Source organism: Saccopteryx bilineata, chromosome 3 (genome assembly GCF_036850765.1).
Source record: "Saccopteryx bilineata isolate mSacBil1 chromosome 3, mSacBil1_pri_phased_curated, whole genome shotgun sequence".
Taxonomy (NCBI): domain Eukaryota; kingdom Metazoa; phylum Chordata; class Mammalia; order Chiroptera; family Emballonuridae; genus Saccopteryx; species Saccopteryx bilineata.
The window spans coordinates 54,932,329-54,944,956 of record NC_089492.1 but is presented as its reverse complement, the minus strand read 5'-3'; the positions used below and the strand labels follow the sequence as shown (position 1 = coordinate 54,944,956).

Here is a 12,628-nt window from a genome sequence, read left to right as displayed (position 1 = left end):
CTGTCCCTGTCTATCCCTCTATCTGACTCTCTCTCTGTCCCTATAAAAAAAAATTAAAAAAAAAAATCCAAGTCATCAACCCAGATAAGAGCAACCTACCTCCATGAATGGACAGAAGACTTAGAAAAGCAACTCTCAAATATGTAGTACAATATTTTTAACTGCAGTTGCCATGCTGTGCATTATATACCTGTGACTTATTTAATGTTTGTATCTTATTCATTTTATAAATTTGTACCCTTGACCCCCTTTAACCACTTTGTTCACCCCTGAACCCCTGCTTCTGAGAACCATCAATCAGTTCTCTGTATCTATTATCTTGGTTTTGTTTGTTTCTTAGACTCCATGTATAAGTGACATCATACTGCATTTGTCTTTCTCTGCCTGACTTATTTCATGTAGCACAGAGCCTTAAGTTAAGGTCCAACCATGTTGTTGCAAATGGCTAGATTTCATTCTTTTCCATGGCTGGATAATATTCCATTGCATATGTATACCACCTCTTTTTTTGTAATTTGTTGTGATTCCTCATCTGAAAAATATTCACTTATATACCTAATTTTTAAATCTTCTTAAAGAAGGTCCCTCAATTTGTAAAACTTTAGGCCCCACAAAACTTGGATCTGTCCCTAACCATATTATGTGAACTAAAGTAGCTGCACTGACATGGAAACAAGTATGTTATATATTTTGCTAGTATAAAATTCAAATTTCAGAATAATATCAACAATATGATTCTACTTAAGTAAAAAATGTTTTTCAAGTTCGACTCTATGATCTTTGTATTTTAGTAAAGCATATGTATTAGTTTTTCGGTTCTACAAAAAGCACATGTGAATTTTTCATCTTAGTTTATGTTTGTAAGTGGTAATAAAACATTTCAAAGACTCCAATTCTTATATTCCCTCAAATTTTAACATTATGAAATTGCATTGTAACCTCAGACTACTGGGAAACAAGGCCCGGTGGTGATGCAGGGGTCACTCACTGCGCATGTGCTGAGGTGGGTAGCTGTCGGTCCGAGGCGGTCCTTGCAAGCAAGGTTCTGTGTATTGTTGTAATAACATTGACTTTGAAGGCATTTAAAAAAACTTCTTTCAAGAGCTTAAGTGATGATTTGGCCTGGCCTGTGGTGGGGCAGTGGATAAACTGTCGACCTGGAACACTGAGGTCGCCACTTCAAAACCCTGGGCTTGCTGGGCTTGCATGGTCAAGGCACATACAACAAGCGACCAATGAACAGCTAGAGTGAAGCAACTACTTATCATTCCCTACCCTCCTCTCTCTGTAAAATCAATAATAAAATCTTTAAAAAAAATAGGTTAGTGATGATTCTGAATTGAAGGGAAAATAAAATTCTGTGTATGCAGAAGGGCAAGGAAAAAGAACATCTTGGTAGACATTTGGCCTTCCTTAGGCAGTACATCACCTTGGGAGTGACAGCCTCCTCCACGTGCTTCTCTGCATGTGGCCCAAACAACTGGCCGAGGGCCCAAACCACCTGCTGCCATTTCTGATGAGATGTGTACAAACTCCAAGGCCAAAGAACCCTCAGGAACCGTGCTTCCGACAGGAGAGAGGCGAAGTCGTTGGTCCTGCTGTCTGAACAGAAGCCGCTCATTCCAGTGACTTAGGGATTCACTAAGGAAAACCCCTCCAGAGCCCTAGCCAGCGAGGGGCTGCGCTCCGGCCAGGAGCACAGCTCTGGATGCCCGGTGCAGAGACCTGCGCGTGGCGCTAACGCCTTTTACTAGACCACAAGCCCTCTGCGCCCACCAAGAGATCCTGTCCCACATGATACTCCTGAATACCTTTGTTTGAAATTAGATTGTATGAGTTGTTAATATGCTGTTGGTTACCTGATACTGAAGTATATCTCCCAATAGTCATGCTGCCAATGAAAGAGCAGAAAGAAAATGTAAAGCCTTTACTCTTAAGAACCAGGGAGCCCTTTGCTTCTCAGTAGGTACACTTTCTCTTTCCTTTGTTTCATTTGCAGTTCTAGGGTATACAGCCTACTCTTTTATCATCAAGTTTTATTCTTTGCCATTCTGGGCATGACAAGGTATAATGCTGATAATGGAGGCCCGGCAGGTTCAAATTGGATTCGGGCAGACTGTAGAGAAACTGCAGGGCTGGAAAGCGTTCAGCCACTACCGTTTAATAGATTCTCACAATGGCAGAGAGCAGATAGGAAGGAAAAACCGCTTCTCAGGGCAGCAGATGCGGGAACAGCAAAATAGCCCCTCACAGTGGCGGGCAAGTGACCTGCAATCTACCCTAAGGGCAAGCACCCATAGCCTTATACAGGCTATACACAAGGGGCTCTACCATGTGCTCATGCACTAATCATGCAAAGTGCAAGTGAGCAAGCACAGTTGTTTTTCCTACATAAGTTTATTGCAGTTGATCAGAGATTAGTGTTAGACCTCTGCATTTTTAACATATACCAACAAAGCAATGTGTTCTTATATCTTTAACCCCAAATAAAATTTAAGTGCAGGAAGAAAATACTCAAAATTGCCTCAGCCCTGGTAGAATACACTTTAAACTGGTGTTTTTCAACCACCGGTCTGAGGACTGGAACCACTCTGCCAGACTGGCTGTGAAAGAGTCAACCACTCTGATGGATGAAGATTGTAAATCCAAAGATCTTAGTCAAATTCTCTATGCTCACAGTGGTTGCCCCCTATCAGCTTGTATCATCAATAAAACTACTATTGAAGTTGTCTTAGGTATCTTTGGAACTAATAGATGCAAAATAGACAAACAGCATTTGGACTAACTTATGTAGTATTCAATGCATTATACAGTGTGTCTGTAAAGTCATGGTGCACTTTTGACCGGTCACAGAAAAGCAAAAAAAGACGATAGAAATGTGAAATCTGCACCAAATAAAAGGAAAACTCTCCCAGTTTCATACCTATTCAGTGCAGTTCGATGTGGGCTCACACACAGATTTTTTAGGGCTCCTTAGGTATCTATGCCATATAGCCTCTACAGACTCGTCACTGACTAATGGCCTACCAGAATGGGGTTTCTCCACCAAACTGCCGGTTTCCTTCAACTGCTTATCCCACCGAGTAATGTTATTCCTATGGGGTGGTGCTTCGTTATAAACGCACCAATATTCACGTTGCACTTTGGTCACGGAATTCAAATTTAGCAAGCCACAGAACACATTGAACTTTCCTCTGTACCGTCCACATCTCCACTGGCATGGCCGTGGGCTGCTCCACTGTATACATGCTGTTACGTCATCATCTGCGCATGCGCACATGCTGCCACATCATCCTGCAGAAACTGGGAGGGTTTTCCTTTTATTTGGTGCAGATTTCACATTTCTATCGTCTTTTGTTGCTTTCCTATGACCGGTCAAAAGTGCACCATGACTTTACAGACACACTGTAATATATGTGAAGTTTGGAAATCAAGTGCCAGCTGGTACTGTGTTGCACTGTTATGTGTGGTAAGACAAAACTTTCTTTGTTATGTGTTCCTGTTTCCAGCCAGCTAGGTAGTACACAGGCTCTAATCCTACACTTCCCTTTGTAGTTCATTTTTTTCACCCTTGTGCAAATAGTGTTCATACATACTTATGTGGTGTTCAATGCACTATACATGTGGCATTTGGAAATCAAGTACCAGTTTGCACCATAATGCACTGTTGTGGGCAGTATGATGAAATTTTATCTGTTGTGTGTGTTTCCGTTTCCAGCCCCCTCCCTCTCTCAGTAGTACATTTTTTTCATGCACAAATAATCATCAGGTATTCGCCTATTCAGAATGTATCGATATTGCCTGACCAGGTGGTGGCGCAGTGGATAGACCATCAGACGGGGATGGGGAGGACCCAGGTTCGAGACCCCAAGGTCACCAGCTTGAGCGTGGGCTCATCTGGTTTGAGTGAAGCTCACCAGCTTGGACTCAAGGTCGCTGGCTATAGCAAGGGGTCACTCGGTCTGCTGTAGCCCCATGGTCAAGGCCCATATGAGAAAGCAATCAATGAACAGCTAAGGTGTTGCAACAAATAACTAATACACTGGGGAACAATTTTATTTTCATTTTCTGTTGCATGAGGTTTTAGAACTGTTTCTATATATTTCTGCATCGCTGATTCTAAATCTGAAATCTGTTTTTTGGTGCATGCTTTAGTTTTTATGCAATTTTAATTTCTTTTTGTTACAGTTAATGGCATGCATTGGTTTTTAAACTAGAGTAAAAGGGCAACGACTCTTGGATTGAACATAACCACAAGGCAATTAATGTTTTACAAACATCACTTTTACATAATTGTAGTTGTTTTTAAATGTAAAAAATTATTATCTGATAAAAACACTCTCTTATTTTGTTTTAAGATTGAATCATGGCTTCTTCGAGTAGGCGTAAATGTAATAGTCCTGATACCTTCTGTTATATATGTGGCTGTTACACACTTCAATGTCAAAGGCACAATATTTCATCATTTGTGACATGTGCATATATTGCCTATTTTCAAGTTCCCCTTGGTGATCAAGACAAGAATTGGGGTCCTCATATTGTGTGTCATAATTGTGAGGAAATGCTTTGTGACTGAATGAACAAAAGGAAAACACAAAGGAATGCTTTTTGGTACTCCCATGGTTTGGCGTGAACCTAAGGACCACAGCAGTGACTGTTATTTCTGTCTGATCCATACAAAGGGTATCAGCAAGAAAAAATGGCATATGATCGCATATCCTAATATTTCTTCAGCAATAAGACCTATCCCACACTCTGAGACACTCCCGGTTTTGGTTTTCAATGGTTTTATTTCTTCTAAGGACAAAGAAAGTGAGCATGGAGATCAAGTGTATTTTGATAAGATGCATGAGGAAATGGTTATAGAATCTGAAGGGTCTTCTGATACCAAGCAGTCATTAACCCCTCAGCAGTTTAGCCACCCCAAATTGAATGACTTAGTAAGAGATTTGGGCCTATCAAAGAAAGCAGTTGAGTTATTAGCCTCCAGGCTTCAAAAAAAAAAGAATGTACTTCACTGGTCAGCTAAAGTATCTCATTTCAGGAAGCATGAACAAATTTTTGTGGACTTTTTCTCCAAAGGCACTTTGTTTACTGTCAGGATATCAGTAGTCTTCTCAGTCAGCTAGGTGTTACCACTTACAACCCAACAGAATGGCGGCTATTTTTTGACAGCTCTAAACAGAGTCTGATATGTGTTCTACACAATGGTAATGTTTATACAGTGGTTCCAATTGGTTATTCAACTCATCTGCGAAAAGATTATAATGACATAAAAATTGTCTTCGACTTTCTGAAGTATGAGGAGCATAACTGGATCATTTGTGTGGATATTAAAATGGTAAATTTCCTGCTAAGACAACAGAGAGGTTTCACAAAGTATCCTTGCTTTCTGTGTTTGTGGGACAGCTGCTCTCAGGAGAAACACTGGACACAGAAGGAGTGGCCGAAACGTGAAGCTCTGGAAATAGGGATGCAAAATATTGTGAATGAATCTGTAGTTAATTGAGACAGGATCATTTTTCCCCCACTTCACATTAAAGTTGGCTTAATGAAGCAGTTTGTTCAGGCTTTGAATAGAGAAAGTGAATGCTTTCAACATATTATTTCTGCTTTTCCTGCCTTGTCTTTCGAGAAGATAAAAGTAGGTGTATTCAATGGACCTCAAATTCGAACCCTCATACATAACAAAGAATTTACCAGGAAGATGAATAAGGAGGAGAAAGCAGCATAGCAGCCTTCTGTAGCAGTTACAAAGAACTTCCTTGGCAACAAAAAAGCAGAAAACTATGAACTTCTGGTTCAAAGGATACTGTTGGCTTTCTGCGTGCGACATTGGATGTAACGTAAGCATTAAGATTCACTTCCTGAACAGTCACCTTGATAAGTTTACCAAAAATCTTGGAGCTGTTAGTGATGAGCAGACTACTATTGGAGCATTAAACGAGATTATCCTCAACAAGTACACAAATGCAAGAGCTACAAACGCAAATTTTTACCTGAATAGAATTTAAATAAGTTTTGTGCATATTTTATGATTAAAATGTGTTTTAATATGTTCTATTTTGAAATTGTAGACAAATTCTAATGCAATCATATCTTGTAGTATATTAGTGTATTTACTGCATTGTATAAATTATTTTATTTTTACAAATATGATGCCCAAGAAGACATTCTACTTCATTATGTTAAACTAAATGTTGAAAATTTTACAATAAGATGAAAACCTAAAATCTTGAATTGCAAAAAACTGTAGCTTACAGGGAAAAACTGTCAGATTTGAGATCAGCACACTTGAATTAGGTAAGAACAAGTGTTTTTGTGGATGCAACAAAAATTTTGTTCCCCAGTGGATACTTCTCATCTCTCTCCCGTTCCTGTCTGTCTGTCCCTATCTATCCCTCTCTCTCTGTCTCTGTAAAAAAAAAAAAAAGTGTCCATATTGTTTGCAAATAAATTATTGAGTGTTTTAGTGTCATTGTGCTATAAATTTAAAACCCTCCAAAATGGAGAGAAAACAACAAAACATTTTAATCTTCCTCAAAAGCACAAACAATAGTCAAAATTAAAGTAGTAATAACACCAAAAGTAAACCAAGAGCTAGTGCTTCAAGTTTAAAAGAAACAGTGAAAAATAATTGTGTTGATAATTTGGAAGGTGCCACAGGAACCAAAAAAAATAAAAAGAAAAGGAAACTTTGTTAAGCAGTATGATAAGGAGTATCTAAAACTTGGTTTCACTGTAGAACTTGATAGTGAATTATCGACACAGCCCTTGTATGTAGTATGTTCTGAAATTCTGTTAAATGATACAATAGGCCCTGGCCAGTTGGCTCAGTGGTAGAGCGTCGGCCTGGCATGCAGGAATCCCGGGTTCGATTCCCTGCCAGGGCACACAGGAGAGGCGCCCATCTGCTTCTCCACCCCTCCCCCTCTCCTTCCTCTCTGTCTCTCTCTTCCCCTCCTGCAGCCGAGGCTCCACTGGAGCAAAAGATGGCCTGGGCACTGGGGATGGCTCCTTCGCCTCTGCCCCAGGCGCTAGAGTGGCTCTGGTCGCGACAGAGTGACGCCCTGGATGGGCAGAGCATCGCCCCCTGGTGGGCGTGCCGGGTGGATCCCGGTCGGGTGCATGCGGGAGTCTGACTGACTGCCTGTTTCCAGCTTCAGAAAAATACAAAAAAAAAAAAAAAAGATACAATAAAACCTTCCAAACTTACTTATCATTTGCATTTGCAGCACAGTGATCTTAATGAGAAGCCACTGGATTTTTTTTAAAAGATTACCCAACCAAATGAAAAGTCAGAAAACTCAAATGAAGAAAATGATGACTAGTGAAAAATCACTGCTCTGAGCATCTTATATAGCTGTCCTTCAAAAAAAAATCACTATTGGTAAAGAAATTAGTAAAGCCTTGCATCTTAGATGTCACTTGGCAAATGTAGGGTCCTCAAGCCACACAAAAACTTGAGGCTATACCACTTCAGAGGACAACACCATTCAGAGAACTGTTGATATAGTCAACGATATTAAAGAGTAAATTGTAGAGGACATAAAGAAATCAAAATGTTTTGCCATTCAACCTGATGACTCAACAGACATGAGTGTCCATGCTATTCTACTTTGCTTTGTGAAGTATATTGATGATAAAGACTTTAAGAGAGAACTACCCTGTTGTCTTTGATCTGCCTTGTCGGACCACTAGTTTAGAGATATTTAATGCTCTTAATGAGTAATTTCAAGTGGAGGGCTTACACTGGGGCAAGTGCATCGGAGTGTATAAACAGTGCTGTGAACGTGATTGGACAACACTCAGTGGTTATTATGAAAATAAAAGACATTGCAGGAATGTTGTCCACACACTGTATATTCACTGGCAGCATTTTGTTGCAAAGAAACTTTCCTCTGAATTGAACACAGTGATGAATGATGCAGTGAAGATCATTAATGATATTTGTAGACAAGGTTTAACCTCAACTGTTCATGATACTATGTGAAAGCATGGGTTCACAACATCTCTTTCCCTATATGGAAGTAAGGGGGCTCTCAAGAGGAAGGGTTCTTTAACACCTTTTTGAGCTGAGAAAAAAAGTGAAATGGTTTCTGCAAGAGTAAAACTCGATAGAGCTTTGTTGAATAAAGAACAAATGACTAAGCTTGCATATATTATGGATATGTTTACTTCTTCAATGAACTAAATAGTTCTCTTCAGGGGTTTAACACAAACATTTTTACATTGAGAAATAAGAAAAATGCATTCAAAAAGACACTTGTTCTTTGGGAAAGCTGCATACAGGGAGAAGATGTAGAAATATTTCTGCTTTCTCAAGATGTTTTGATTGCTGCAGACATCAGCTGGTAATTCATATTTAATAAAATAAGTCAACATTTGAGAGTGTTAGTTCAAAACTTTGATCATTATTACCCTGAAAATGAGGATCCCCATAAAGGTAACCTTTAGATCAATAACCCGTTCATGAAAGATATCAACTCCTGCTCCGTCAATCATTGTGAAAAAAAAAACTAATAGATTTATCTTCTGATGTAACTCTAGTGTCCACACTTAAAATGCAGTCATTGCCACAATGTTGGTATATCACTGAAAGAAGAATATCCATCTCTTAGTAATAAAGATATTGCATTTTTAATCCTATTTTCTACTACCGACTTGTGTGAGAAGACTTTTTCGGTCCTATCACTAATAGAAACTAAACAGAGAAACTGAACAGATGTCACTGCAGTGCTTTGTCTCTTGGAAACAAAACTGCAGCCTTAGTTATAAAATATTCTTGCAAAGAAGCAACAGCAGATTTTGCACTAACTTTACTTGAATTAAATATTACTCTGTAGAAATTTTAGTTATGGTCTACTTAAAATACTTTTTTTACTGTTCATCCGGTTATTTTAGAGAGTTTTCATTTATAGTATTATAATTAAAACACAATGCACAAAACACTAAGAATGGTTTTTACTTCTGCGTTAGCAGTCCCTGAAATAGTTCTATTTTCACTAGTCCACAAGTATAAAAAAAATGGAAAACCACTGCTTTAAACTAATACTTTCTGTTTCTTATTGTCATAAACCCATACACATTGTTTTTTATGGAGTTTCATAATAAGCATTTAGGTATTACTTATCAGGCCCTGATCTAATTATTTGGAACTCTGTAAATCCTGACAATCCTGAAGTGGGCACATTTTCCTCAGTTAGCAGATGAGGAAACTGAAGAACAGTAAGAAACTCAGGCCATCTGGTCTAGAAGCTGTTTTAAAATGGATATTCAATTAAATACTCTTGTGCAGATTAGCAGATGATGGTTCTAATGAACTTGGCGTATGTGAATGTACAGAGCACCACATTTTCATTACTACCTAATATTTTAAGTAAATAAAATCAAACTCTGAAAAATGAATTATTTATGCTATTAATCTTAAAACTAGATTATATGATAATAATCACATCATTTTGCCATATATGTAATACCAAGGAAGTTAATTAAGTCTCTTTATTGCTCTTATTCGGCTAATATTTACAGCATTCCTAATACCACAGAACAACTTCAGAGCCCTAAACTATAATCCTAACTATATGATGACTATTGAATACATTTTTCAATGTATACTTATCATAGAATATAATCTTACTGTGTTCTTTAGTCTATTTATTGTCATCTCTTTATATTTCAGGTTTGATACTTCAGATAAAGCATTTCTACTAAAATATTTCAGAGTAGATATTTTTATATTTTTGCTATTATGAATCTGGACAGGATCCCATAACTTTTATTCCAAAATCAAAGTTTGCTTTAACAATTATCCTAATTTTAAGTGAAAAGATTGGGGCTTAAACAAGTTACATACTAAGGCAGACTGGAGAATAGAAATCCTATCCTAGGGCACAACAGACTTCAAAAGGGCTTGAGTTTATTAACATATCTTTTTAGAACCAACATATTTCAGAAGCACAGACCTATGATCATTAAAAAAGTGTGGTTACTTATCACCTATATGCTCTAAGTACAATAATTCAAAATAAAATTTAACATTTGATTTTTTAAATGTCCATCATAACATTATCCTGTGCTTTTTAATGAAAAGGGTAATATTGTTAGGTTTTTTTCCCAAAGATTTGAAATGTAAATTAGTTTTTTATTATAAAAATTAGAAACAAAAAACTTATGATTGGACAGCAAGATCCTGAATTTAATTTCAACATCTGGCTTTCCACATTAGATATAGGCACGAGTGATTCTGTCTCAGTTTTATTCCTTCAAACTTTTTCCTCTTTTAGGATTCTCTCATATTTTGTTATTATTTGAAGCTCTGATCATGGCTCTGAATCATTTTTGTTCTCTTTTCCTCCCCCAACAGCTGTTTCAAAACTTCTGCAACTCATTTGCTGTGGAGTCTAAAATCTCTCTTGCAAGTAAGCTTACTGGGTGGGCTGAACTGCCATGGAATGGAAGGATTGTTAGGAAGTCGATATGTTGCTAAGAAGTCTTGCTAATTCGCTCTGTAAGCTGAATGGAGTGTCAGAGAATTCTCCTTTTCTGTGATGAAGTTAGGAGCGTATGTTTTGACCTATATCAATGATTCTATTTGGATCGATTACTTTAAGGTTACATTTTTTAATCTGTATATGAAGGTTGCACCTAATTATCCCTGTAATCAGATAAACAAATGTCAGCTGTTCATATTTCAACTCTTTCTGCCAATAACTGCTGGAAGTGATTTAATGCAGCTGGAGGAGAACACTGACAATCATTATATCCTGCAAAGTGTGAAATAATTTCATTGCACTGCTGTGGTCCTTTTAGTCTGATAAGTAATAATGTTCAGATGAGATTGTAAAAAAAAAAAAAAAAAAGAAAGTCCTTTTTAATATTTTAATATAATTAAGAAATAGTGAAAAAGAGGGGTGAGTCCTTGGGCACCTCCGTGCTGTGTGTCTGAGAGCTTGTTAAAAGAATGCGCTGTTAAGTGTTGAAGGGAAATGCTTTCATCTGAAAGACACTGTGCTTCATTCAGATTGTTTTCCCCCATCTGACAGAAACCCTTGCTGAGTAAAAGCACAGATGTGGCTCATTTGGAGAAAATGAAGGAAGACTAGAAAAACGCTGCAGTCGAGCAAAGGAGCAGGTAGTAAGTCATGCTACCAAACTCGGGTTGTTGTTTTTTTTCTTTTCTTTTCACTTACCTGAGCCACTCTGGATCTACTTTGAAGAGGCCATGCCCTCGCCTCTCCCTCGGCGCAGTTACCTCCCTGGCGAGTTTTCTGCCTCTGTGGACTCTAGGCCCTGCAGTAGCCCCTCGGAGCTCCCAAGCAAAGCAGGGAAGCTCTTCTCTGGGGATACTCCTCCCAGGGCCCCACGGCTGCCACGCCGGCTGGCCTGGTGCTCCATTGACTGGGAACAGGTGTGCTTCCTACAGAGGTTGGGAACTGGGGGCTTCGGATCAGTGTACAAGGCAACTTACCACGGTGTGCTCGTGGCCATAAAGCAAGTGAACAGGTGCACCAAGAACCGACTGGCATCCCAGCGCAGTTTCTGGGCTGAGCTCAACATAGCAAGGCTTCGCCATGACAACATCGTAGGTGTTGTAGCTGCCAGCACACGCACGCCTGTGGGCTTTAATAGTTTAGGCACCATAATCATGGAGTTTGGTGGCAATGTCACTTTACACCAAGTCATTTACGGTGCTACCAGCTGCCCTGAGGAGGACGAGGAGGACGTGAAGCTTCAGTGTTGGGTTGGAGAGCAATTAAATTTGGCTAAGTGTCTGAGGTACGCCCTGGATGTTGTAAATGGACTGCTTTTCCTTCACTCACAAAACATTGTGCACTTGGACCTGAAGCCAGCTAACATTCTGATCAGTGAACAGGATGTCTGCAAAATTGGTGACTTCGGTTGTTCAGAGAAGCTGGAAGATCTCCTGTGCTTCACGACTCCTTACCAGCTAGGCGGCACATATACCCACCGAGCCCCAGAGCTCCTCAAAGGAGAGACTGTAACACCCAAAGCTGACATCTATTCTTTTGCCATTACACTCTGGCAAATGACTACCAAGGAGGTGCCTTACTTGGGGGAGCGTCAGTACGTGCTCTATGCTGTAGTGGCCTATAACCTTCGCCCGTCTCTCTCAGCAGCTGTCTTCAATGAGTCCATCCCTGGGAAAAGACTTGAGAAGATTATCCAGGACTGCTGGGGGGCCAGTGCTTTGCAGAGGCCAAGTGCAGAACATCTCCTTGTTGACCTTAACTCTTTGAAAGCTGAATTTGGCTGACTCTAAACCTGTATCAAGATAAGCTGTTTGTGTCTGTTTCTATTTATTTTTAAAGAAGTGAAGATGTAGGGGGAGAAACATATTTGTAGGCCATATTTTTAGAAAATAAAGTTACTAAAACCTCCTTTAGTCTCAAAAGCTTTTTCTAAGAGCTACAAATCTAGTAGCCATCTCAGTACTTAGTAACAAAGCTTATTACTTTATAGTTATATGCTTTGCCTTCTCAGCTAGTAGGCTTATTTTAATGGTTCCATGGTATTGCATTTATTCATATTTCTAGTTGATAAAGCTATTTGTCCAAAACAGAACTGAACCATAAAATGCCAAAATTTTCTATAAATTCTCCATATC

The 12,628-nt window shown here is 39.0% G+C and overlaps 1 protein-coding gene across 1 annotated transcript; it reads left to right on the top strand.

Moving 5' to 3' along the window:
• Positions 1–11,179: 11,179 nt before the first annotated feature.
• Positions 11,180–12,277, top strand: MOS (MOS proto-oncogene, serine/threonine kinase). The gene has a single exon (XM_066264662.1). The coding sequence runs from the start codon at positions 11,225–11,227 to the stop codon at positions 12,275–12,277; it is 1,053 nt and encodes a 350-aa protein (XP_066120759.1). The 5' UTR covers positions 11,180–11,224.
• Positions 12,278–12,628: the final 351 nt, after the last annotated feature.

Excerpts from the sequence above, each read along its gene's own strand:
- MOS (XM_066264662.1), top strand. The coding sequence starts at position 11,225 with ATGCCCTCGCCTCTCCCTCGGCGCAGTTACCTCCCTGGCGAGTTTTCT.